This window comes from Macaca nemestrina, chromosome X (genome assembly GCF_043159975.1).
Source record: "Macaca nemestrina isolate mMacNem1 chromosome X, mMacNem.hap1, whole genome shotgun sequence".
Classification (NCBI taxonomy): domain Eukaryota; kingdom Metazoa; phylum Chordata; class Mammalia; order Primates; family Cercopithecidae; genus Macaca; species Macaca nemestrina.
Window position 1 is genome coordinate 128,762,563 of NC_092145.1, and position 27,369 is coordinate 128,789,931.

The window sequence follows — 27,369 nt, forward strand, 5'->3', positions numbered from 1 at the left end:
CACTGGAGCTGGGCTCCTTTCATGCCGCAGTGCAAGTGTGTGATATACTGGCACCGTGTGCTAAAGTAGACCCATTTTTATATGGTAAGAATTAGTAAGGCCTAGGGAATTGAAAAGTATGTCTGAAATCCTCCCCATAGAATATGTCCCTTCCTTTAAAAGCTGTCATACTGTAAGTTCCAATTGAGTTAAAGGCCATTGTGCTCCTATAGAGAAATATGTTCTACTGTAATTTTTACATTCTCCAATAACAGTCTGTTCTTTGTTTACTGAGGAGAGCTTTCATGTCATAAAATGGTATTTTTTGACAGAGAAGCAGAATCATTGTTTTATTATAGAAACTTTGCTCTTATAACAGCAAAAATAAATAGCTCATCTCTTAAGCTCCTGATCAATGTCTAACACCTCCTACCCCCAGCAACACTTCACTGCAAGTATATTAACACTCTATAATAGCAATTCCACTCACCTACCAAGAAATGATCTTCACAAATGATTTACAGCTAAAACCAGAGCTTAAACACATAGCACCCAATCAAGGGCAGATTTTTATCTTTCTTCCAGTCATGTAAGTTCTGAGAAGAAATAGATTAATGTTGATCTCCAAGACAACTGCTGAGGAAATGTACAAAGGATGTTGTTTATTTTGAAGAATGAGACCCAGTCGTTAAGCACTTTTTTCCCTTATAGGTACATCCAAAGGTAACCATTACACCATTTTGATGCGAATTTAGGATATAGATTTATTCATACTTCTCTTCTCCAATCGGATGTTGTCTGTGTGAGTGCTCACAGACACATGCACGCATACACACATGCACTCTTGTTTCGCACTTATTTGTAAAACTCACAAGGATTTCCAAACCATTACTATAGCATTGTTTAAGGTGAACACATGGTTGTTCACTATCCATATGTATCTTCACTTTGTAGCACTCAGAATTTGGCAAAATCAGAAGGCTGAAACCTCATGGATTAAATATATTCTATATAACATATGTCTTAATTGCTGTTACTGTAAAGAAACCTGAACTAGCCATATTTGCCTAATTTCTACCTAAGGTATTTGAATTCTTATAAATAGATTCATTGCTTTAATCACACAAGAGTGGTTTAGATGAATGTAATTATCTTCACTTTATAGCTGAATAAACTGAGCCTGATTCTATCCCTATATGGGAAACATGAATTGAACAGCTGTGCCAATTATTTTGATAATTCAAATCTTCACATCTACCATGTGAAGACAGCACAAGAGGGTTAGGGGGCTTGAGTTATTCTGATTGACTGTGTACATGAGTGTCATCGCCTCTAGATAATCACTCATGTCTTCACTTCACTTCCCATGTACAGGTAGTATCAGCAAACAGTAACATCTCTTGCTTTGCCTCAGTTTATTGATTGCTGCAGTTAGAAATAAAAAGCACAGTTTTGTTTCAGTACTTAAATGAATAACATCTCCAAAATGTTTTGAAAACATGAAAAGGTTGAATGCATTTTTAACAAATGTTTTGTTAGCTTTGGCTTTTATTTTTGAACAGATTAGTACAATACCCCTGTACTCCTTTGCTAGAAATAGGAGTACTATCTGAAGACTTATTTCCCAAAGAAAAATATCAGGTCTAATGCAGTAATATGTATTAAGGGCATTGAAAAGTTATATTCACAAAATGTGGCATCATAACATGTATTAATAATTCTTATCATCACTGATAATAATCCTTGAAGGTATATTTCTGGAGAGATCCCAATTTCTTCTCGTACTCTGAAAGTCTTTGTTTATCCTTTAGAGTAGGAATGTAAGAATTTAACAAAGCATTCTGAATGTTTACCTTTTTTCTAAACTAAAACTACAATCCCTTTTTGCCCCTATATAATAAAATATAATGTTACAAGTGGAATCAGCAAATTTGTTTAATAACCCTCTGGGACAGTTTTTACAAGCAATGGGGTTGAGTTTATGTTCTTTGTGTGCAGTGGAGTTATTATATTCTCCTTAAATAAAAAGATGCATGAAGTTAAATTAGAAATGTTTTGCATGTTTTCATGACAGGACATTTAATCAAAGAGGAGATACAAGAGGCTTTTCTTGGGTTACTGCAATTTAATTTTCCATTTCTTTCTCAGAAAGGACATTGGATGCAGTTGTACGAGGTTAATATTTCTAACATGCCACTTTTATTGTGGCATTCTTTTGCTCTCAAACCTCTGATGATTTCCCATTGCCTTCAACATGATGTCCTTATTTGGTCATCTAGTGTTCTGAGCCTTCACATTCTGGCCCCAGCTTCCCTTCTCAACTTGATCACAGCCATCATAATTCTGCTAACTAACTACACAGCTGCCCTTCCCACTCTTTCTCAACCACTCTGCTGTATTCTGACTTCTACACTTCAGTTTTAAAGCCACTGCTTGTCCTGAAATTCCTTCTCCTGTTAGGTCATTATTAATTGAGTTCATCCTGTAAGCTGCAGTTCATGTTGCTGTTCCTCTATGGCACCTTCCCTGAACCTGGTCCCATATAAAATCCCATCTCTCAGAATCCCATTAGCATAGAATATGTGGTCTGTAGACTATTACATTTGTAATTTACATATTGTCTTCTATTATTGGGTAACTGCATGTGCGAGCACGCATGGGCTGGCCTGAAGGTCAGCTCCCCAACTGCGTTGAAAGTTCATCACAAGTTCACTGATTTCACTAGAGAGTCTCTTTTATGTTATACATGAGGTACCTTCCCTACTGTGATGTATTATGCATAGAATTATTTCAATAAATATTTTCTAGCTATTTGATTGACCAATGCTTAATTACTTGTCAGCTCTAGCCTCTTGTATCTGGAATTTCTACAGTCTTTGGACAGTATCTTTAGGATGCAAAATTAGGAGTATGTACTAGGCAAACTATTACAAATAATGCCCTCAAATAGTTATGTTTCACTATTCATGTCTTGTAATTTATCTTCTGCTTTGGTATTTTAGTACACTTATGATTCAGTTTGCTGTATAGGTTCCTCTGAATAGGGACAAGAGAGTTTGTCTTGATAAGTGGAAGTTAGAAGGATTCCAAAATGATATTATTCAAGATAGAACAAGAAATTAATACTGAAAAAATTGAGAAGCAATAATCCCCAAATATGCACATGCGTATCTCGTTTTATTGGGTTTCACTTTATTGCACTTTGCAGATATTTCGCTTTTTGTAAATTGAAGGTTTGTGGCAAGGCTGCATTGAGCAAGTCCATTGGCACAATTTTTCCAACAGCATGTGCTTGCTTTCTGTCTCTGTGTCACATTTTGGTAATTCGCTCAGTATTTCAAACATTTTTATTATTACTATACTTGTTATGATCCGTGATCAGTGACCTTTGATGTTACTATTGTAATTGTTTTGAGATGTCATGAACTGCACTCATATGAGACGGCAAACTTTGTGGGGTGCAGTGGCTCACACCTGTAATCTTAACACTTTGGGAGGCCAAGGCAGGAGGACTGTGTTAGCCCAGGAGTTTGAGACCAGTCTGGGAAACAAACTGAGACCCTGTCTTTAAAACATATATGTAGAAAAATTAACTGGGTGTGGTGGCACATGGCTGTAAGGAGCCCTGCCAGCTGCATGGGAGGCTGACACAGGAGGATCACTCGAGCCCAGGAGGTCAAGGTGGCAGTGAGCCATGTTCACTCCACTGCCCTCCAGTCGGAATGACAGAGCAAGACCCTGTCTGAAAAAAAAAAAAAAAAAAGACAACATTTTTTCAACTTTGATTTTACATTCAGGGAGTACATGTGTAGGTTTATTACCTGGATATATTACATGATGCTGAGGCTTGGAGTACAAATGATACTATCACCCAGGTACTGAGCATAGTAACCAATAGTTAGTTTTTCAACCCTTGTTTCCCTCCCTCCCCACTCTGTTAGTCCTCAGTTTCTATTGTTGCCATCATTATGTCCATGAGGAACCAGTGTTTAGCTCCACATGAGAACATGTGGTATTTGGTATTCTGTTTCTGCATTAATTCACTTGGAAAAATGGCTTCCAGCTGCATCCATGTTGCTGCAAAGGACATGATTTTGTTCCTTTTAACGGCTGCATAGTATTCCATGGTGTATATGCACTGTATTTTCTTTCTCCAGTCTGCCATTGATGGGCACCTAGGCTGATTTCATACCTTTGCTATTGTGAATAGTGCTGAAATGAGGATGAGAATACATGTGTCTTTTTAGTAAAGCAATTCATTTCCTTTGGGCTATATACCCAGTAATGGGATCACTAGGTTCAATGATAGTTGTGCTTTAAGTTCTTTGAGAAATCTCAAAACTGTTTTACAGTGGCTGAACTAATTTGCATTCCCATCAACAGTGTATCAGTTTGCTTCTTCTCCACAGCCTCAACAGCGTCTGTCATTTTTTTGACTTTTTAATAATAGCCAGTATGAATGGTGTGAGATGGTATCTCATTGTGGTTTTGATTTGCATTTTTGTGATGATGAGTGGTGTGGAGCATTTCTTCATATGTTTCTTGGCCATTGTATGTCTTCTTTTGAGAAGTGTCTGTTTATGTCTTTTGCCTCTTTTTTGATGGGGTTATTTGTTTTTTACTTGTTGAATTGTTTAAGTTCCCTATAGATTCTGAATATTAGACCTTTGTCAGATGCATAGTTTGCAAATATATTCTCTTATTCTGTAGACTGTTTATTCCGTTGACAGATTCTTTCACTGTGGAGAGCTCTTTAGTTTAATTAAGTTCCACTTGTCAATTTTTGGTTTTGTTATAATTGCTTTTGAGGACTTAGTTATAAATTTTTTCCCAACTCTGATATCCAGAATGGTGTTTCCTAGGCTTTCTTATAGGATTCTTATAATTTGAGATCTAATGTTTAAACCTTTATTTCATCTTGAGTTAATTTTTGTATATGGTGTAAGGAGGGGATCCAGTTGCATTCTTTTGCCTATGGCTAACCAGCTATCCCAGCATCATGTCTTGAATAGAGAGTCCTTTTCCCATTACTTATTTTCATAAGATGGCAAACTTTTTTTTTTTTAATTCTTTTTTTTTTTTTTTTTGAGACGGAGTCTCGCTCTGTCACCCAGGCTGGAGTGCAGTGGCCGGATCTCAGCTCACTGCAAGCTCCGCCCCCCGGGTCCACGCCATTCTCCTGCCTTAGCCTCCCAAGTAGCTGGGACTACAGACGCCCGCCACCTCGCCCAGCTGGTTTTTTGTATTTTTTAGTAGAGACGGGGTTTCACCGTGTTAGCCAGGATGGTCTCGATCTCCTGACCTCGTGATCCGCCCGTCTCGGCCTCCCAAAGTGCTGGGATTACAGGCTTGAGCCACCGCGCCAATGTTTTGTGTGTTCTGACTACTCCATTGATCAGTCATTCCTTCATCTCTCTTCCTCCCCTTGGGCCTCCCTATTCCCTGAGATACAACAATATTGAAATTATGCCAATTAGTAACCCTACAATGTCCTCCAAGTGTTCAAGGGGAAAAAAAAGAGTAACATGTTTGTCACTTTAAATCAAAAGTCAGAAATGATTAAGATTGGTAAGGAAGACATGTCAAAAGCCAAGATAGGCTGAAAGCTAGACCTCTTGTGCCAGTTGACCAAGTTGTGAATGCAAAGGAAATGTTCTTGAAGAAAATTAAAAGTGCTACTCTGTTGAACACAGGAATAAGAAAGTGGAATAGCCTTACTGTTAATATGGAGAATGTCTTAGTAGTCTGGATAGAAGATCAAAACAGCCACACCATTATCTTAAGCATTATCACTAATTCTCTGCAATTCTATGAATGCTGAGAGAGGTGAGGAAGCTGCAGCAGAAAAGTTGGAAGATAGCAGAGGTATGTTCATGAGACTTGAGGAATAAGCCCTCTCTATAACATAAAAGTGCATAGTAGAGCAACAAGTGATGGAGAAACTGCAGCAAACTATCCAGAAGATCAAGCTAACATTGTTACTAATAAAGGTGACAATACTAAAAAACAGATTTTCAACATAGACGAAACAGTTTTCAATTGGAAAAGGATGCCATCCAGGACTTTCATAGCTAGAGAGAAGTCAATGCCTGGCTTCAAAAGTTCAAAGGACAGGCTGACTCTCTTGTGAGGGGCTAACACAACTGGTGACTTTCAGTTGAAGCCAATGCTCATTTACCATTCCAAAAATCCAAGGACCCTTAAGATTATGCTAGATCTAGTCTGCCTATGCTCTATAAATCAAACAACAAAGCCTAGATGACTGCACATCTCTTTACAGCATGGTTTGATGAATATTTTAAGCCCTCTGTTGAGACCTGCTTCTCAAAAAAAGAGATGTCTTTCAAAATATAACTGCTCTTTGACAGTGTCCCTCGTCACCCAAGAGCCCTGAGGAATATGTCCAAAGAGATTGAGTCTGTTTTCATGGCTGCTAACACAACATCCATTCTGCAGTCCTTGGATCAAGAAGTCACTTCAACTTTCAAGTCTTGTTATTTAAATCATACATTTCATAAAGATATAGCTGCTATATGTGGTGAGTCCACTGATGGATCTGGATAAAGTAAACTGAAAACAGAAAGTCCTCACCGTTCCAGATGCCATTCTAGATGCCATTAAGAAAATTCATGATTGAGGAGAGGAGGTCAAAATATCAACATTATAAGGAGTTTGGAAGTAGTTGATTCCAACCCTTATCAATGACTGTGAGGGTCCAAGACTTCAGAAGAAGTCACTGCAGGTGTGGTAGAAATAGCATGAGAACCAGAATGAGAAGTGGAGCCAGAAGGTGTGATTGAATAACTGTAATCTCAAGGTAAAACTTCAATGGATTCAGAGTTGCTTTTTATGGATGAGCAAAGATTGTGGTTTCATGAGATGCACTCGACTCTTGGTGATGATACTATGAACATTGTTGAAATGACAACAAAGGATTTAGAATATTCCATAAACTTAGTTGATAAACTAGAATCAGTGTTTGAGAAGATCGACTCAAATTTTGAAAGAAGTTCTACTGTGAGTAAAATGCTATCAAACAATATCACATGCTACAAAGAAATCATTGGCTATAAAGAAGAGCCAATCGATGCAGCAAACTTCAGTGTTGTCTTATTTTAAGAAATTGCTACAGCCACCCCAACATTCAGCAACCGCCACCCTGATCAATCAGCAGGCATCCTCATTGAGGCAAGAACCTGTACCAACAAAAAGATTATGACTCCCTGAAGGCTCAGATGATCGTTACCGCTTTTTTGTTGTTGTTGTTGTTGTTGTTATTTTGTTTTTTTGGTTTTTTTAAGAAGTAATGTATTTTTAAATTAAGATATGTACATTTTTTAGATACAATGCTATTGCACACTTGACAGATGACAGCAGAGTGTAAACATAGCATTTAATGCACTGGGGAACCAAAAATATTCGTGTGCCTCACTTTATTGTGATATTTACTTTGTTGCAGCAGTCTGAAACCAGACCCACAATATTTTGAAGGCAGTCCTGTATATTGTTTCATGTCTCTCTTTCTTCTAAAATGTATGTAGGAGAAAAATTGTATCACTTATGTTATTGGGCCATAATATCAAAAGCCTGTGAATCTGATGCACATGATAACAACTGGTCTTAAACCTGTCTTGATTTTCTTTTGTTAATATGCCAAATTTATAGAACAATAGAGTTTCAAGAAATGTGAACAATGTAGAATAACTAATAGATCTGATGTTGAATAGCTAAAATTATCAGTGCCCTTTATATCAGTTTAGAAATGAATTTGCAAATCATTACCAACAAATTGTAGCGTAAAGTTCTTTTTTCTTCTTGACTTTGAAATTGTATTTCAAGATCAGCAATTTAGACCACATTATTTACTTACTGGCTTATGAAAGTTAAAGGCATTTTCATTTTTGGATGTTAAGGGTTTTATTAAATGACAAGTAAATCAATCCCGTAAGTTTCATGTGGTATAATAGCTTGGAAAGGCTCATCTTAATCTTTTTTTCAACAAAGGGAGATAATTTATTTAAAAATAACACAGTATTAGTAGATTAATATTATACCATTTCAAGGAAGTCACCAAATTTGGTAGGCTTAAGAGGTTTTTTTTTTTTTTTTTTTTGTTTTTTTTTTTTTTGAGATTACAATGCTCTTTCGTATTTTATTTATTTTATATTTATTTATTTATTTTCATTTTACTTTAAGTTCTGGGATACATGTGCAGAACATGCAGGTTTGTTACATAGGTATACATGTATCATGGTGGTTTGCTTACTCATCAACCCAACATCCAGGTTTTAAGCCCCCAGTGCATTAGGTATTTGTCTTAATCCTCTCCCTCCCCTTGTCCCCAACCCCTCAACAGGCCCTGGTGTGTGATGTTCCCCTCCCTATGTCCATGTGTTCTCACTGTTCAACTCCCACTTATGAGTGAGAACATGCAGTGTTAGGTTTAAGAGTTTTTTTAACTCCCCAAAATATCAACAAATTGAAATGTTACTACAAAGAAATAGAGAAATAAATTTCACAGACTGTCTTATTGTTTTTTAAGTTTGAATAGCTAATAGTGATTTCTTAAACAGCTATCTTTTTTTTAGTTTTAAAGTTAGCCAAATGATCGGTGATTTTTATAATACAGATAAACACTGCTTAGAAAAGGAACATGTGTTCTAGCAATTTCCACACATTTCTGATTCTAATTACTTGTTTCTTTTTGTTTTATGTGTATATTTTTAAGTTTTGTGAGTATATAGCAGGTGTATATATTTATTTGGTACATGAGATGTTTTGATACAGGCATGCAATGTGTAGTGAGCACATCATGGACAATGGGGTATTCAACCCCTCAACCATTTATTCTTTATGTTCCAAACAAGACAATTATACTCTTTTAGTTATTTTAAAATGTACAATTAAATCATTATTGACTATAGTCTCCCCATTGTACTGTCAAATACTAGTCCTTACTCATTCTTTCTAACTACTTTTTTGTACCCATTAACTATCCCCACCCCACTTCCACCTCCCCACCACCCTTCCCATCCTCTGGTAACCATCCTTCTACTCTCTATGTCCATGAGTTCAATTGTTTTCCATTTTAAATCCCACAAATAAGTGAGAACATGCAGCGTTTGTCTTTCTGTGTCTAATTTATTTCACTTAACATAATGACCTCCATTTCCAACAATATTGTTGCAGATGACAGAATCTCGTTCTTTTTGTGGCTGAATAGTACTCCATTGTGCATAGGTACCATATTTTATTTGTCCGTTCATCTACTGATGGACACTTAGGTTGCTTCTAAATTTTGGCTATTGTGAATAATGCTGCAATAAACATGGGAGTGCAGATAGCTCTTCAATATACTGATTTATTTTCTTTTGTGTATATATCCAACAATGGGATTGCTATATTATATGGTAGCTCTATTTTTAGTTTTTTGAGAAACCTCCAAACTGTTCTCCATAGTGGTTGTACTAATTTACATTTCCACCAACAGTGTACAAGGGTTCCTTTCTCTTCACAACCTTGTCAGCATTGGTTATTGCCTGTCTTTTGGATATAAGCCATTTTAACGAGGGTGAGATAATATGTCATTGTAATTTTGATTTTCATTTCTCTGGTTATCAATAATTCAATGATGTTGAGCACCTTTTCATATGCTTGTTTGCCATTTGTATGTATTCTTGATCTGTCCCGAGTCTCTAATTACTTGTTTCTTGTACCACTGTTTCCCTTTATTGTAGTCAGCAATTTGGTCAATCAACACTTTTTACTTATGAGTATCTGTTAACTATATTTCTAGAAATGGACCAAGAATTGAGAACTGTATCCCAACCAGAAAGAACAAGAGATTATCCTAGAGATAAGAACAAGACATATGGAGGTGCAGGATTGCTAAAAGCTTTGCTCCTATAGCCTTAATTTTTTTCTGCAAGTTCGCTGCTTCCCAGTTGTCCTTGTGATAAAATTCAAAACCTCAAACTGATTTTTATTTTTTTTAATTTTTTTTGTTTTCATCACAAGCAGTTTATCTCTTTATTCCCATTTAATCTCTCAAGGTGAAAAATTGTAACCCATAGATAGAGGTAATCTTGTCTTGATACAAGAAAACATTTCAAAGTTGAAATAGTTAAAAGTATGCTCCTATGAGCTACGGCTCATTTTACTTCCATTTCTTAATTTATAATCTTTGTGTATTTCCTGGAAATAAGCCTCCTGAAGGAAATATAAAACACAGATAGAAAAATGATGTCAACCAACTGAGCCCTCCACTGCGGTCACACATGAAGTCGCAGATGAGCAGACTACGGCACAGGAGAAAACAATTTTAATTTAATTACTAGGATAAAAGTTACTTTCCTTCATGTTTCCCCCTCTGCTTTTGGGTTTCTGTTTTTTTTTTAATCACAAAAAACTTTTAGAAATTACAGAAAGCAGAGAAAATATGTACAAGAAGGAATAAAGATCATCATAATTTTATCTCCCAAAGACGACTAGCAATATTTTAGTTTAATTCAAGATTTTTTTAAAAGGATTTTGGTTGTCAATTGGGATCATACTAAGAATGTTTACATTGCTTTCTGTACAAACATAATATATACAAAAGTTTCTTATGAGCATAAATCAGCATACATGTAATACATGATCATAGAAGAAATTCAAACTGATTTTTAAAAAGCCAACTGTATACTGCTTCCACTATGTCTACCTAAGGTTATTTGCCATTATTTGTAAAGAATTCTAGACTCTAGCCAACCCATTTGAGGCTTTAGTTTACATTCATGCCTTTGCTCATGTCTGTAATGTTCTTCTCATTCTCTAGCCAAATCTTCCAAAGTTCAGCTGTAGTGTCGTACTTCATATGAAGTCTTTGCTGAGAATTCCCATATGTGGTCATTTCCTTCACTGATTTGTTTCAATAGTTGTTGTCATTATTATTATTTTTTTTTTGATACTGTTGCTGGATACTTTCTCAGATCCAATCTCTAACGTGTTGTTCTACCCTAGGAGGCTGACAAATATGGCAGCAGCATTGGGCTTGCTTCTCTGTTGGCTTGGTCCTTCTGTTGGGAGGCATCAGCAGATCAATGGATGAGGGGAGAGTGAGTCGAGGGATGGCTAGGTTCCTTTACTCACAGCCCCAGCTCTTGTCAAGAGGTCCTCTCCCTGCAGCTACTTCTCAGATTCTACTAACTAGACCCTCCCCTTAGCCTTTCAGGCCTTGAGGAGGAAAGCCTCCTCATCCCAGTTTGAATGAACTATTTATTGCAAGAACCATGACTGATTCAGAATATAATCTGTCCTTGAATAAAATAATTTCCCCTTTTGTATTCTCATTTCATATCCCTGTCCTTTTATTCATTCCTATATTGTATCATACTATCATATAGCTACTTTGTATTATACTATGACATAAGTACCTTGTAAGTATAACATGTTATATATAGTTCTTAAGTGTGTGGGCTTTGGGGCCAACTTACCTATGTTAGAAGTTCTGCCACATATTAACATGTGATCCTAGACAAATTGTTTAACTTCTTTTCCATTCATTTTCTTTACTGGTAAAATAGGGACAATATTAGTACCCACCTCACAGAGTATTATGATAATTACATTGACTAATAGTTTTTATTTAAAACTTTTTTGTTCTTACTATGAAATGGGAAATGTTCTAAACACCTTACAAATATTAACTCTATTAATTCTCATAATGAATCTGAGAGGTAGAGACTCAGTATCTCCATTTCACAGTGCTGGAAATGATACAGACAGCATTTAAGTAACATAGTGAAAATAGTAAACCTAATAGGTGGCAGCCAGTATGCAAATTCAGAAAGCCTGACTCCAGAGTTCATTCTTTTAACCAGTATGCAGTGATAGACTCTTTTGGCGTATGGTATGCACTCAATAAACAACTATTGTTGTTGTTATTGGTATTACTTCCCATTGTATTATTACACAAAAAATAATTGTTTATCAGTATTTTTTTACTAGATTATAAGTTCCTTGAAAAAAGAAGACAAGTTTTACTTGTCTGTGTGTACTAGCTGAGTGCTTGGCAAATAGTTGCAGTTGAGTAAATGTTTCTAAAACAAATTATCAGTTGTTTCTTGCTTATTTCCCAAGTCCATCCTAGCCTTGGAAACAACTAATACTTAGCTAAACCTAGAGATGTCATTTGAGATTTCAGCAGCCATCATTGTTGCTGAAGCCACAGGATCTCCTTTTTATCTCCAATTTCTTCCTCAGATGATTCACCACTTACACTTTGTAGTTTCCCTACTTCATTTTTCCTATAGTGACTTTTGTTCTCCAATAACCATTGATAGTGATGAGAGTCCTACCTTGGAACCACTTCTAACTGTCCTGTTCTGCTTTCCCTGAGGCCAGATTTCCCCCTAAATACATTTTTTAGCTTCATAACTGCTCCTTCCAGAAATTTGAGATGCATTTTCAGGAATTAAGCAAGATGAATTTGATTGACATCATTTAATTTGTGTTTAAATGTGTTCTTTCCATCAACAATTAACCAGTGTTTCAGCCAAGATACATAACTTTTATTCTCCACTAACCTTAGGGTTGAGGTCACAATCAGGTATGTAATTTGTGGAGCCCAGTGAAAAATGAAAACACAGGACCCTTGGTTGAAAAAATTATTAAGAATTTCAAGATGGCAACAGTAGAGCATGAAACCAAGTATGAATCCCTTCTAATGCAGATCCTTGTGTAACTAACTGCACAAATTATACGTTCAAGAATCTGGTCCTGGTTGAGGTCTCTGTCTACCCAGGGAACTTCTCACTCAGAGAGGTAGAATAATCTTAACTTTCTGTCTTCCATCGTCTGGAAATTTGCCTCAAAGTTCGTTTTGCCATGTCTTTCAGCAAACCTAGTTGTTGTTACCTGTAAAGGATTCCTGGTGGCTTGCTTTAGTTTCCTACAGTTCTTGAGCTACATGTGTTGAATGGAACTCCACCATTACCATGTAACACGTCTGAATACTCTTATTTTCCTCCAGTTAAATTCTGCGGTCCTCGGAAATAATGGTCATGCACCTGCCTTAGTGATTTCTAAAAAGAGGTAGTATGTAAAAATACATATTTACTTGAATTGCATCTTAAGAGGCCAGCCCGTGGGAGGCATGAAGAAACCTATGTTACTAATTAATATTCAATAATTGACAGTTACACATTCAGATAGTAGTGTCATGGAACCATCATGTTACATGGACCTGAAGAGTTGATGAGAGGTTTAGGGTCTAGGAGGACAAAAGTGAGTGTATTAGTCAAGACCTGAGGTTATATGTACCCAGACAGGATAAAATGGGACAATATTTTATTAGTGGAAATATCTGTGTGAAAGAAGATAAGGAGGAAGCCAGGGAAGGTGCAAGAGACGTTAGATGAAGACGCAATTCTGACCCTGCAAGGAAAAGAGAGGGAGAGAAGGCTAGGTGGAAGCATCCCAGTGTGCGGTCTAGTGGAAGGAAATTTTGGCGAAGCTGTTGGGAAGTCATTGAGGCAGAGCCAGGCAAAGGAGTCCCATGTCTCCCAAGGAAGGCTCTCTGCCTTAGTATTCCCACCACACCCAATCATTGGTGAGGAGCAGTCTGTGAGAAGCTTGGCTTTGGAGCAATGCAATCATGGATTTCAAAATGCAGTAACAGGAGTCCTCAGTCAGTTAAGACCCAATAATAGAAGGCCTGCATATTCTCATGGTGGCCACTTGGGTATGAGGAGCAGTGGTGTTTAAAACTATTTTGTATAATTTAAATAAAGAAAAGCTGAGGACTACTTAAGCTTGATTCCTTCAGAAGACTGTCTTTGGCCTTTATATTTCATGTGATATCTCTGCCATGTGCTCTGATAACTCTCCGTGTTTCCCCTACCGTAATACCTCAGATTATTGCAACTGCTTTTTCGTCACCTGTCATCACTCCTAGTTTGTTTTCTCTTTGAGAACAGGAATTATTTTCTCCTTCACTGCTACAGCCCCTGCACCTAGCTCAATGAGTTACACAACTGAAGCACTTAAAAAATTGCTGTAACTCAAACTTGGGGGATATTCTACAAAATACCTGGCCTCTATTGGTCAAAACTATCACTGTTACAAAGTTCAAAGAAAGGCAAATAACTATTTCAACTTAAAAGAGACTAAGGAGATACGACAACTAAAAGCATGAGCCTGGACCAGACAAGGAAATAAAAATATAACTATACAGCTCATTCATGGGTTAATTGTCATACTCTGAATATAGAATATAGATAAGATTATGGTACTAAAGCCATGCTAAATTTCCTGACTTTGAAACTGAGCTGAGGTTATTTAAGAGAATGTCTTTGCTATTAAGAAATAAAACCTAAAGTATTTAAGGGTAAAGGGATATGATATCTCCAAATTATTCTCAAATGATTCAGAAAAATATATATATATATAAAATATTACATAATACAGTTATATATCTGAGAGAATGATAAAATGATAAATGATTTAAAATAATGTGGCAAAATGTTAACAAATGGTGAATCTGGGTAAGGGGTACATGGGAGTTCTTTATCTTGCAAATATTCTGCAAGCTTGAAATTATGTAAAAATAAAATGTATCTTATAAAGTATTTATGCAGTGAATAAAGAACAAAAAAAGGATAACTGCAGTTAGAAGATGTTTATGAAGTTGGTTATGAAGATTCTTAAGAAGTTACCAATGGAGGTGCTGGTAGAACATTCAAAAAAGAAGTAAGGAAGGTTGGCCAAGTAGGAAAATATCAATATCCAAGCCAGTATAAAATGGAAATGAGAAGTGAGGAAGTAAGTGGAAGACAGTAAGGATGGTTTTCAATTTGGCCACTCTATTTGGAGAGACATCCAAATGCAAGAAAAGAAGCCAGAAGAAGATGCTCAGTGAGATGGTTGAAAGCTAGACAGATTACTAGCATCCCCACCAGTAAAACCCTTTCAGTAACTAGAAAGGCTGCAATTTAGTACCTCCCTGACTTCTATGCTTATATTTTCCTCAATACATAAAATGGTTCCATAAACTCTTTTACATTCTGAATTCTTAATATTAATTTTTTGAAGTTGTAAATAAAGTAGCATCAGTTCTGCATTGTTACATTTCAGCTTAATTCATATTTACTGAAAATGGGAACATTTGAAAAATCATGGGCATTTATGCTATGTAGATTGATTTTTATAGAAAAATATAAAAATACGACAAGGTTGATTTTTAAAGTCTTTTCTTAGACATATAAGTACTAAATATTCAACTCAACATAGAATTTTTTTTGTTTTGTTTTGTTTTTTGAGATGGAGTCTCGCTCTGTAGCCTAGGCTGGAGTGCAGTGACACGATCTCGGCTCACTGCGAGCTCCGCCTCCCGGGTTCACGCCATTCTTCTGCCTCAGCCTCCCAAGCAGCTGGGACCACAGGTGCCCGCCACCACGCCTGGCTAATTTTTTGTATTTTTAGTAGAGATGGGGTTTCACCATGTTGCCCAGGATGGTCTCGATCTCCTGACCTCGTGATCTGCCCGACTCAGCCTCCCAAAGTGCTGGGATTACAGGCATGAGCCACCACGCCCAGTAGCATATAGAGTTTTTATTTGAGTATTATTTAGGTGGAATTCCATTTTAATAAATATAATAACAAATTGTAATTTTGTCTAAAAGCCTAAAATGCCCTAGTTATAATATGTATGGTTTCACTGTTTAACTTCCTGTTTCATAGGGTTGCTATTTATAACCACTTCACTCAACTCTGGGGGAATTAAAGATTAAAAACTTCTGATTCACTTTGTATTTGAAGAATTTTTTTTTTCCTCCATCTTTGCTCAGCTAGTGGAATCCATGATGAATTCTCATCTCCAAGGGGTAAGCTGTTTTTAGTAAAGCCCAGTAGCTGACTTATGACTCCTTAGAAATAGCATTGATTCCTTCCTTCTCCTGTGTTTTGTCTCTTCTAGAATGATAGAATCCATGTAGACACAATCAATTATCATGCTTAGGTACTGGTAAGCATGTAATGATTTTAGTTTTGTTTACTTAAGTTATTTGTGTAACAACTATCTGGGATCATATCAGAGAAATAAATAAGCACAATTAGCATTCTACTTGTTTGTTATGACTAAAGCTAGGTTGAGAAAACAGAAAAGAACCAGAGGTCATATGAGGATGAAGATAATACTAGGAACAGCATGTTTGGGAGAGTAACATCTGATAGGGGTAGCAGATTGTGGGTAGAGAATAGAATTTGGTAGATGGGTATTTTGGAGGCAAGTAGTTTGAGTAATGATTAGATCTAAGGTGTTTTCTCATCTGTGCGTGGCTGGAAAGAATGGAGATGAAGGTGAGTTTATTTGAGAAGTTCTGGAATTATAAAACTAAGTTGTGAAGTCAAAGAAATTATAGTAGCAAGTAAATAGAATACACTAAAAAGGAAACCAAATGAAAAATAATCATTACTCTCACTATATGTTTGTGTTCTTATTAGCAAGAAATTATTTTAACCACTGTTTTTATAGTGTCTTAATGAAAAAATACTGAAGTGAAGTGTAGCCATATTAAATCCCTCTCTTTATTTCTAGAAAGGGAATCAAAGGAGAAAATTCCCATTCTGCTATACTAAAAGACCACTAAGTAAAGAGCCTATTAGTGTATGATAAATCCCATAGCAATGTACATTATTATTTTACAGCTTCTTTGTTGAAATGAATGTTTGTATGTGTTGACCAAAGAGTGGGATAAAAAGTTGAAATTTTGTTTTGAAATATTTTAGAAATGCATAGTTGTATTGCAGTTGTGAATCTCCTTAGATTTTTAAGGAGGCTGCTTCAAAGAATGTCATTAATAATCTTCTCAGGTGCTTACAAAGCATGTGTCTGTCAGCAGAATTAGAGAATCACCCAACTAGAGAACAGGTTTCACAATACCCTGAGACCTATTTTGTTCATTAGAGAGGAAAATGGCTTGTTTTGAGTCTAAGTTGACATGCTTGCTAATTTCAGCAGTAAAAGTTGTTCATTATGGTTAGGTTTAATTTAGAAACTGGTAAGGTTCAGATTAAAGTTGATCAAGTTACTTTTACAACACATTTCTTAAATGAACTTTGAAATCTTAAAAGAAGGAAAAAAAGTATAGCAAACATTGAGTAATGTATCTAAAACTAAGAAGCAAAAAAATCTGGTTTTTTGAGGGTGAATTAATATCAAATCAAAGAACAACAACCCAATAAAGATCATCTTTGTTATATAAAAATTTCCAAGTATCAAAAAACACAATTTTTCATTTAAGATATACACTATACTGAATATATTTGTCCACTGCCACATGCATAGTGCCTAGAATAGTACCTAGTGCTTAAAAATATTTATTAAAATCAATGGATGAGTAAATGAATTAATGTATTTTGCCAGCTCTGTGTATTTAAAGTTCTTTGTTAACTTTGAGGTGAAAATTTGACTTCATCTGAGGTTTCTGGGTAAGTCCGTTTTAAAAATTCTATTGAACATATTCAAACATTTTAGGGTAGGCAATTCCAAAACAACCTTTCAGCTTCCCATGTCACAGATGACCAGAGTTTCACATTGTAACACTGGAAAACATCTTATTTCATAAAATCTATCTGCTACTATATGGTTCCCACTTTAAAATTTGTTCAGTACTCTCCAACTGACTTGTGCCACTTACTTCAATAGCTGTCTTTGGCAGTTTGTTCCATATTTCAAACACTCTTTTGTATAAAGAAACCATAAAAGTTAGAAACCTGAAAATTGGATTTTTCTTCTGAGCAATCACAGCTTACAAATGTGGAAAATTTGTTAAAAGTTAGCCCCTCCAATTTTTCAATACAGAGAGGAGAAAGTGCCTGGAGTAGATGTACAATGTTTGGATAAGTTTGTTGCATTATTTTACTATTACTGAAAGCAATTGAGTTTAAACCACAAAGCCTGTCTCCCTACCTCTTCACAAAAGAAACACTACGTAATGATCAAAATTTGGCCTTTCCAAAACCAAAAATGATTAGAAAATCAGCAGGAGTCAAAGAACAGAGTAAATAACTAAGTTTCATATAAGTTTCAGATGCATTGCTATCTACCACTTTCATCTCTTCATCTTCATTGGCTTCATGTGGTAAAACATCATATTTAAAATTATACAAACTTTCTGGCTTGTTTACTAGTGTGGTTGTTATAAGAAAAAAAACGAGAAAATGTAGATAAAACATCTGTCACATATTGCTTACAAACTAACAGTAAATATTACTTTTATTTTCCCCAATTAAAATAAAATTTATTGAGTTTTAGAACCAGAGTTAGTCAGATGCCTTTTTTTCATCAATTTCCTCATAAATATCTCTGCGATTTTGGTCCTTAAATCCAGAGAGACTAAGATAACAGAGACAATAGACACTGAAGAAAGGGAAGAATATCTTAATGATTTACATTACTACCTATAAATTAAAAATTGTTGACTTTGTTATATTTGTATTTTTATTTAAAATAGTGCTATATTAGAGTCATTTATAATACAGGGAAATAGGAATACTAACCTCTAATCTGATGCTCTCCAAACCTGCCTAAATCATAAAAGTTAATTAGATAATTTATTTAAAATGCAAGATTTGCAACCCTTTCCACTACATATTCGTTAGTTCTGGGGTGAGGCAAAAAGGTTTGGTGATTCTTATGGACAGGCAGCTTAGGAGAAAAGCTGATTTAGCTCATCTACTTCGCCTTTTCGTTTGACAGGTGAGGAATCTCAGGGTACAGTGAAGTTAAATAAGTAATATCTCTTAAATCGGTTGTGTGCTTTTTCTGTTTTTAAAATAAATATACCTTAATTTTGACATCACACAGAATGATATTATAAGTATAAACAGCTATCTATCTTTTAAATACATTGTCGTAATTCAGAATAACATTTCTTACTCAAGGCACTCTTACAGTGGTTTAAGTAATCCGAGGTACTCTGGAATGACTCCATTTGAGCCTTTAAATAAAGAAGAAAATCTATAATCAAGATTTTCTTTGAAATTTTTTTGATATCTAAGAATGAAACATATTTCCTGTTAAATTGTTTTCTATAAACCCTTACACGGTAACATCTTTTTTATTTCTAAAAGTGTTTTGGCTGGTCTTACAACTGTACTTTACTTTGTATTATGTAAAAGGAATACACAACACTGAAGAACCCCGATACTAAGCGGTATTTGTTCTTACAGGCAACAGTGCAGGATTTGGAACAGAGGCGCCCCCAGTTGGAAGAACTCATTACTGCTGCCCAAAATTTGAAAAACAAGACCAGCAATCAAGAGGCTAGAACAATCATTACGGATCGAAGTAAGTTTTTTAACAAGCATGGGACACTCAAAGCAAGATGCATGCCAAGTTTCAATAACAACTTAAGTTCATATACTCCCCTCACATTTATAAACATAATGTGAAATAATTGTAAATGATAACAATTGTGCTGAGATTTTCAGTCCATAATGTTACCTTTTAATAACTGAATGTAATTCCATTGAATAGAAGAAATACATTTTTAAATCAATTCAGGGTTTATATAGTTGCAAAGCATGCAGTGATGGGTGTGATGACCACAGTGTGACAGAACATTTGTTCTTTAGTTGTCATCTGGGCTGGCATCCATGGAGATGCCAGTCTCTCCCTCATATCCTTGGTTGTTGGTCTAAGCAGGCAGTGACTTCTTCCTGGGCCACCTTTCATTCCCGTCTGCAGTGACTTTCAGATCTGGATATGTCTCTGCTACTTTGATGCCCCCATTTTGTAATATCAAAAATCATCGTACTGTACCTTATGCCATACTAGGGTGGGCAGGAACTTTGGTAAGACCCATCTGACTAGATGCTGTGCATATTCTTTTCTTCCGACATACACTCCTATGTGTTTAATGGGAGAGTGATTCACAGTGATTGTGTGTTGTGTCAGTGGGTTTCCATGGGGTCAGGAAGAGTGATAGAAGACAGAGTTGGGGAAACTCGCCACACGGTTTCCCTCAGAGATTCTCCTCAGAAATGAGGTCCAGGTCAGCTCTGCTTTCAGGTTCTCTCAGATATCTCTGGGTTTCCTCACTTCTCTCTACCTTCCTTCCCTCCAGGGACACACACTGGCATTGAATTTTCTTGCTTCCTCCGCAATATCCCCTCATTTTCCTTCCTACAACCTGAGGAATCCTTTGTAGTGCAGGAAGGAGGAAAACCTTTCAGCCATCTTTTTTTTCTGTCTTTGAAATCTTTTGTCTTTTACCAGGCCTAGATTTTTGAAACTCAGAAACCATAAGAATCTATGTCTTCATAATTTATATTCTGCTATGTTAACCCTTCCCCAGGGAAATGACTAGTTGTCAATATGTTGGGGAAAGTGAAAGAGTAACCAGAGTAAAAGGTTAATATTTTAAAATATTGTTAGTCATACTTCCACATATTGGGTAAATACTTATTGATAATAGCTAGTATTTATTCAGTACCTCATAAGCAGTGTGTGCACGTGTGTGTGTTTCTGTGTGTTTGTGTGTATAAAATCTTTACAGAATCTTATGAGCTATATTTTATAATCCCCATTTTACAGATGAGAAAACAGGTTCCAAGATCAGTTATTCAAATTGCTGAAGTTTACAAAACAAGCAAAGAACAGAGCTTGGAATTTGTAAATGTCTCTTTCAGGCTTGAAAATCTGCGCTCTTTCTAGTATGTTTACCATTTCCCATCTTGTTTTGTTGCTTTTGTTAATGACCTTAATCATTGGACTAAGACTAAATACTTCTTTTGTCTGCAATTATGTATGTTTTGATTCACTTCCTAAAGACATGTCTTCTTTCAGTTGTAGGGATTGCTAATTAACATAGTCTGCTCTTGGTTTTGAAAGTTTAACTCTTCATTGTTCCTTAAACAATGACTGTGGATGTATACTAATGTTTTTTTGTTTGTTTGTTTGTTTGTTTGTTTGTTTGTTTTTGAGACGGAGTCTCGCTCTGTCGCCGGGGCTGGAGTGCAGTGGCCGGATCTCAGCTCACTGCAAGCTCCGCCTCCCAGGTTTACGCCATTCTCCTGCCTCAGCCTCCCGAGTAGCTGGGACTACAGACGCCCGCCACCTCGCCCGGCTAGTTTTTTGTATTTTTTAGTAGAGACGGGGTTTCACGGTGTTAGCCAGGATGGTCTCAATCTCCTGACCTCGTGATCCGCCCGTCTCGGCCTCCCAAGGTTCTGGGATTACAGGCTTGAGCCACGGCGCCCGGCCACTAATGTATTATTTTACTAACACTAGCCACTATAACAGGTAATCTCCCAAATCTTGGAGGCTTACTGCAGTAGAAATTTACTTCTTATTTTAGTGCAGTCCAAAATAAGCAGCCCTCTTTGAAGTCATTCAGGAACCCAAACTCTTTCTATCTTTTGTGTTCAGAGCATAAGACTCATACGCATTTAATGGGCAGATGAAGAAAGTATTACTCATGAAAATTTGTCATGAGCCAGGCCTGGAAATGGTGTGTGTTAATTTTGTTCATAGTCTGTTGGATGGACCTTGTCACATGGTCACACCTGACTGCGAGGGAAGTATGGAAATAGTGTACACTGTTGAGCCTAGGAAGAGGAACAGATTTGGTAAGAAATTAGTCAACCTCTGCATACCTAATTTGAACAAGGAAGAATGCACTTATATTCTATAAGTTTGTGTAAATTATAGGATGTCATATGTATAAATTGCAAGGCAAGAGCAAAATTGCCTTGTAATGACCAACATAGATAGCTGTACAATTGATTTAGCAGAGCATTCCTCCACCATACTGGAGCCTTGAGGGTTCTCCAACAGGTTGCAACACACTGACCCAAAAGAGTGAATCTTAGGAGTGATTTACTCAATATGAGACTGAATTCCCATTACACAGATAAGTGATCAGTTTCTTGCCTGAGAAATATGGAAATTTGGCAATGATGTTTATGCAAATCTGAACATACTATACAGAGAGTCATTTGTTGTTTTACTAATGAAAAATAACTTCAATTTTTTCCCTAAGAGGAAAATAACATGAATGTATTATACAGTATTTGTTCAACATTGTCTGAACATTTTCCATTATCCCCTGCATTTTTTTGATATTGCATTGACTTTTTCATGATAGAGATTAAAATTGAATGACCAGAGGGCAAGTTTGTATCTCTCTGCCAATATTCAGTGATTCGAATAGTTCTTCTTTTCTAAGCTTTTGTATTTTAGGAATGAATACCTTTATGAATATTGGCAGCATAGTGGAAAGACTCTAATCCAAATGGTCCAAGCAAGCATTTTCTTAAAAGCAAGTGTCTGAGACATGTCATATTGCTTATTAAGAGCCTAAGCTGGAATCTTAGTTCCAAATATGCCTGGAGCCTCTAAATGATACCAGGATATTCTGACAAGATATGTTTATCTAAACAATGTCATTTGCAGCCCTGCTACACTTCGGTTTATCTCTCCATTTGAAATCTATAAAATGGGATGGAAATTCAATACTCATAAACTTTCAATCGTGTTCAAAATAGAAATTTTCTTAGTAAAGATTTGGTTTTCAGGGAAAGGACAGAAATAAAATACTTGCTCATAAAATTGTGTTTTCTCATTTGATAATTTTGGTCTTCCTTTTTATTGCCATGAAACTTCTAGAAATACTCAAAAAGAAATCAGCTAAATAAAGAAAAAATAGTTAATATATGTATGTAATACTATGTTGAAACATTTTTCTTTCTTTGGTAAATCCCATTTCATAACTCTGAACAGTTGGGAAAATCTATACATAGTTATTGCAGTCTATCAAGAGAAAAGTTCGGTACAAAGCTATTTCTGTCTACTAGAAATATTCACGTTAAAATTCAAGTAATTGGGTATGCAAGTCACCACCATGTTTTACTATATGAAACTATTACCATGGTATCTGTTGTATTCAGGTAATTATATTGATGCAAATCATGAGGTAATAATCTAGGTAAGAGAATACATTTTATTTAAATGCGATCAAATGAAAAATTCCCTCTTTCTAATGTTCAAATTGCTCATTTTTCTTTAACTCTTTGGTTTCTGAATTTGTCAATCATTGCTGGTCATTTTCTTCTGCAAAAGGGCTGGATCAGGGAACCAAAAGCAGGTAAGATTAGAAGAATTTAAATTTTCTTCCTTGGAGGCATCTGAATTACATGAAACTCTTGTTCATGTCTGTTAATACTGCAAAGCATAATACCATAATACCTTGCATAGCACTGAAGAGGATTTGGAAAGAAAGAACGGCTTCCTTTTATCATTCTGTTTATTTCACCAATAATATTGGTGAATGCCATTCCTGTAACATTTGGATTTAAGAGCCTTGTTTCTGTAGCTTCTCCCTCTGTAACCCCCACCACTACCATTTCAGGGTTACACAACAATAGCATGCATTACTTTAAAAGGCAGCCTGCCTAGACTGGCCACTTGTTAGTTTTGTAACCTTGAACAAATGGCTAATCTCAGTAAACTATATGCTCTTAGTTTCCTTCTCTGTAAAATAGGCTCACTTATAGCTATCTCATGGGTCGGGAGGATTAGATGAAATAATTAATGTAGAACAGTGAGATCAGAGTCGTAGTAAAAGCTCAGTGAATGTTGGCATTTGTTATTTTAACTATAATCTATTGGGGTGCTTTGAATGTTTAGTGCAAAATATTTAATGAGCTTTTTGGTAGCTGTTTAGTTATTTCACCCCACCCCCCACCACCCCAAAAAGAGAGATTTAAAAGGCAGACAGGAGAAGGTTGCTTTGGAAAAGATGGAATAAGATATATAAATAGAATTAAACAAATATTCGGGAAAGCCTTTTGTGGGAAATACTGCAAAATGTTTATGATTCTCTATAAATTTAGTAGGTAGATATTACTATTCTCATTTTAGAGACAGAAAACTGAGACTCAGAGAGCTTACGTAACCTGTCTAGGGTCTTAGGAAGATGACAAGTGAGGAAGTAGAATTCAAGCCCATGTCTATATGATTTTAAAGCCTGACACATCAAATGGAAAAGGCTGATTCGTCAAAAAAATAGGAAGATATATTTATCTGACAACTTAAAATATTAGGACTAACCTCAGGTTATTATAGTCTTGATATACATTTTTTGCTGTTCCTATTTATACTTTTGACTTCTACGTATTTGAGTGTCTAACCAAAGGATTGTCTTTTGCACGTGTTGGAGATGTACAGACTAGGGGACCCCAGTGATCTATTAGCTGTGTAACCTTAGCCAAGTTAATTCTCTTTCCTAAACTGTGGTTCTCTCATCTGTCATGTGGAGCTAATAATAGTACTTATGCTGGTAGGGTGATTAAGAAAGTAAAATTACTGGTGTTTCTAAAGTAAATATGTGGCACATATTAGATGCTCATTAAATGGTACATATTGTTATGATGAGATGGATTTGGTACAGAGAGAACCGGGGATGGGAGAATATGAAGGGTGTATAATGTGGCCTTTTAAACCAAGGGAAGGACTTCTGAAACAGAATTCCAAGTTTTAAGAGGGAGTTGTTTATTTTGGAATTATTTTTTCAGCTAAGGATTTTTCAACGCAGTCCAGAATTCTTAGAGAAATTTAGTGATAGCTTATAAATTTTAAGAAAAGGAGTTCACATTATATTGCATAAAGAATGGGTATATAGGGCCATAGAAGGGGAGAATGTTCTTCTGTATGAGAATTTAAAAAAAAATCTCTCACATGATTTTTGAATTAACTGACAGTTTTATAGCAGCTTTGTCAACCCATCATTCATTGCTGCAACCAAATGTATAAAATCCTTCATGGCGAAATAAAAAGGCTCTGTTCTCCACATTTTTATGAAATCTCTGTTGCTAATGAAATGCCAGCCAATATCTTCCTCTCAGGTATTGTCTATTAGAGAGTTGCTTATTTCAGAAGAAGTGGAGTCAACCATATAAATTTCCTTCTTTTGACATCTAGCACCTGCTGTCAACCTGTTATAGCTACAAGCAGCTCTCAAAATTTACATCCACTAGGATGCCACTGGCAACCAAAGAGTTCAGTTCAATTCAGCAAACATTTGAATGCTTACTCTGTGCTATCTAACATCATAGATGGTAGAGGGGATACAAGAAAAAAGTTAGATTCAGCCTTTGTCTTTAAAGAGCTCACAATCAAATGTGGGTACTTGGACAAGTATATTTAGGCAAGGCAGTTTAGGATAGGTCCTTCAGTAGAGCAGTATTACAAAATGTTGAGAGAAAACTAGAGGAGGAGTTTTAAATGAGAGCTTAGTGGAATGCTTCCAGGAGGAGGCTGAATTTGACCTGCTCATGAATAAGACTTTGAAAAGCAGAAGGAAGCTGGAGAGGGAAGGGTATTTCAGGAATTGATGACGAGAGAGTACGTAATTAAACCTGTTAACAGTGGGGTGGAAGAGGAATATCAGCATGGGAGTGTGTGTGTGTGTGTGTGTGTGTGTGTGTGTGTGTGTGTGTGTGTAGGTGGGTGTGTTGTGGAGGATAAGGGAGTAAATGAAGTCAGTGAGACCAGTTAGGCAAGAGAGCCCAAGCTGGAGCAGTGACCATGGAGTAAAAAGAAAAGTGAAATTGAGACATAAGGTGGAGCTAGAATTAACAGGATTTTGACATTGATTGCATGTATGAAAGTGTCAATCTAAGAGAAGGCCTGCCTCTAAGAGTTGGAGATTGAGTTCTTTAGAAGATTAATGTCATAACCAGAGACAAACTCAGGACAAGGAATTGATTATGGGAGACAAAGTAATGTGCTTAACATGAAGCTAGATGACCGTACTGAGATTTTAAAGAAATGGTTGAAAACATAGAGATTGCAGGAGTGATGTTACTTTTGGACATGAATTTGAAAGTTACCTGGAGTGGCCGAGCTTGCACAGAGAAAGGGTACCTGGTGCAAAGAAAAGTGAACCTAGGAAAAAGCCTAGAGGTTGGTTTACATTTAAGGAATTTGAGAAGAGGTAGCACCACCCACCCCCACACAGCCCCCAACCCTGCCAACTTACAATATAGGTGCATTTAGACACACACTGAATAATACTTTTTTTTTTTTTTTTTTTTTGAGACAGAGTCCCGCTCCATTGCCCAGACTGGAGTGCAGTGGTGCCATCTTCGCTCACTGCAACTCCACCTCCCAGATTCAAGTGATTATCTTGCCTCATCCTCCCGAGTAGCTGGGATTACAGGCTCCCACCACCATGCCCAGCTAATTTTTTTGTATTTTTAGTAGAGATGTGGTTTCATCATGTTGACCAGACTGGTCTCAAACTCTTGACTTCAGGTGATCCACCTGCCTCCCAGAATGCTGGGATTACAGACCTGAGCCACCATGCCCGGCCTGAATAATGAATTTATAGGTGCCACGCTGTATGGTTTCCTTTTTCTGCTGCTGTACAACCATTCAAGTAACATAAGTTTCATCCTGGTTCTTAATGATACTATAAATAAAGTACAGAAACTCTTTAGCTGAAGGTTAAAGATTGTTGTGTTTAGGCAGATCAGGTTTCTGAGGCAGCCATCAGTATACCAGGGAAAGTAGCCATTACTATTTGCCTTGTAGGTCTAATGAATGCTTTAGCTTTTTATTTTTTATATGTCTAAGTTACTCTAAAAATTCTTATGGAAGAATAAAGAGATAGTGAAAGACAATCTTATGAGAAATTTTAACAAGAATTGAAATACAGGCCGGGCACGGTGGCTCACTCCTGTAATCCCAGCACTTTGGGAGGCTGAAACGATGGATCACCTGAGGTCAGGAGTTTGAAACCAGCCTGGCTGACATGGTGAAACCCCATCTCTACTAAAAATATAAAAAAATTAGCCAGGCGTGGTGGCGGGCACCTGTAATCCCAGCTACTCGGGAGGTCGAGGCAGGAGAACTGCTTGAACCCGGGAGGTGGAGGTTGCACTGAGCTGAGATCACGCCATTGCACTGTAGCCTGGGCAACAAGAGTGAAACTCCGTCTTAAATAAATAATAAATAATAAAAAAGAAATGCAACAAACTTTTTGTATCAAATAAATTTTGGTGCACAAGCATCACAAATGACGTAATATATCTGTCCCACATCCTTTAGCAAAACAGGATTGTTAAAATTCTTACAGCTAAATATTATGTGGTGAAGTTCTTCCTGTTGAATAATTAAGTGGATTAAAATATCATATTTCCTTTCTGTCATTAGAAATATACTGTGCATTAATCAGTCCTTGTGCCTGAGAACATTTATCTAGGTTATCATCATCTGAAAACTCACAGTCCAACATTTCACCTGTATTATCAATTTCACCATTATCATTAGAGTTTAGAATGCTGCTTTCTGTCTCTTTGCATCTATCTTCTGTTGTATCTAATAATTAGTGTGTGTGTGTGTAT

The 27,369-nt window shown here is 36.3% G+C and overlaps 1 protein-coding gene across 13 annotated transcripts in view; it reads left to right on the forward strand.

Moving 5' to 3' along the window:
* The window catches only part of LOC105490348 (dystrophin), a 2,266,916-nt gene that overhangs the window by 1,623,979 nt on the left and 615,568 nt on the right, over window positions 1–27,369 (forward strand). For all 13 annotated transcript variants that reach the window (XM_071089080.1, XM_071089088.1, XM_071089087.1 and 10 more), the window contains one exon: window positions 19,192–19,309. In XM_071089080.1, coding sequence (XP_070945181.1) covers window positions 19,192–19,309 — 118 coding nt within the window. The remainder of the gene's footprint in view (window positions 1–19,191; window positions 19,310–27,369) is intronic.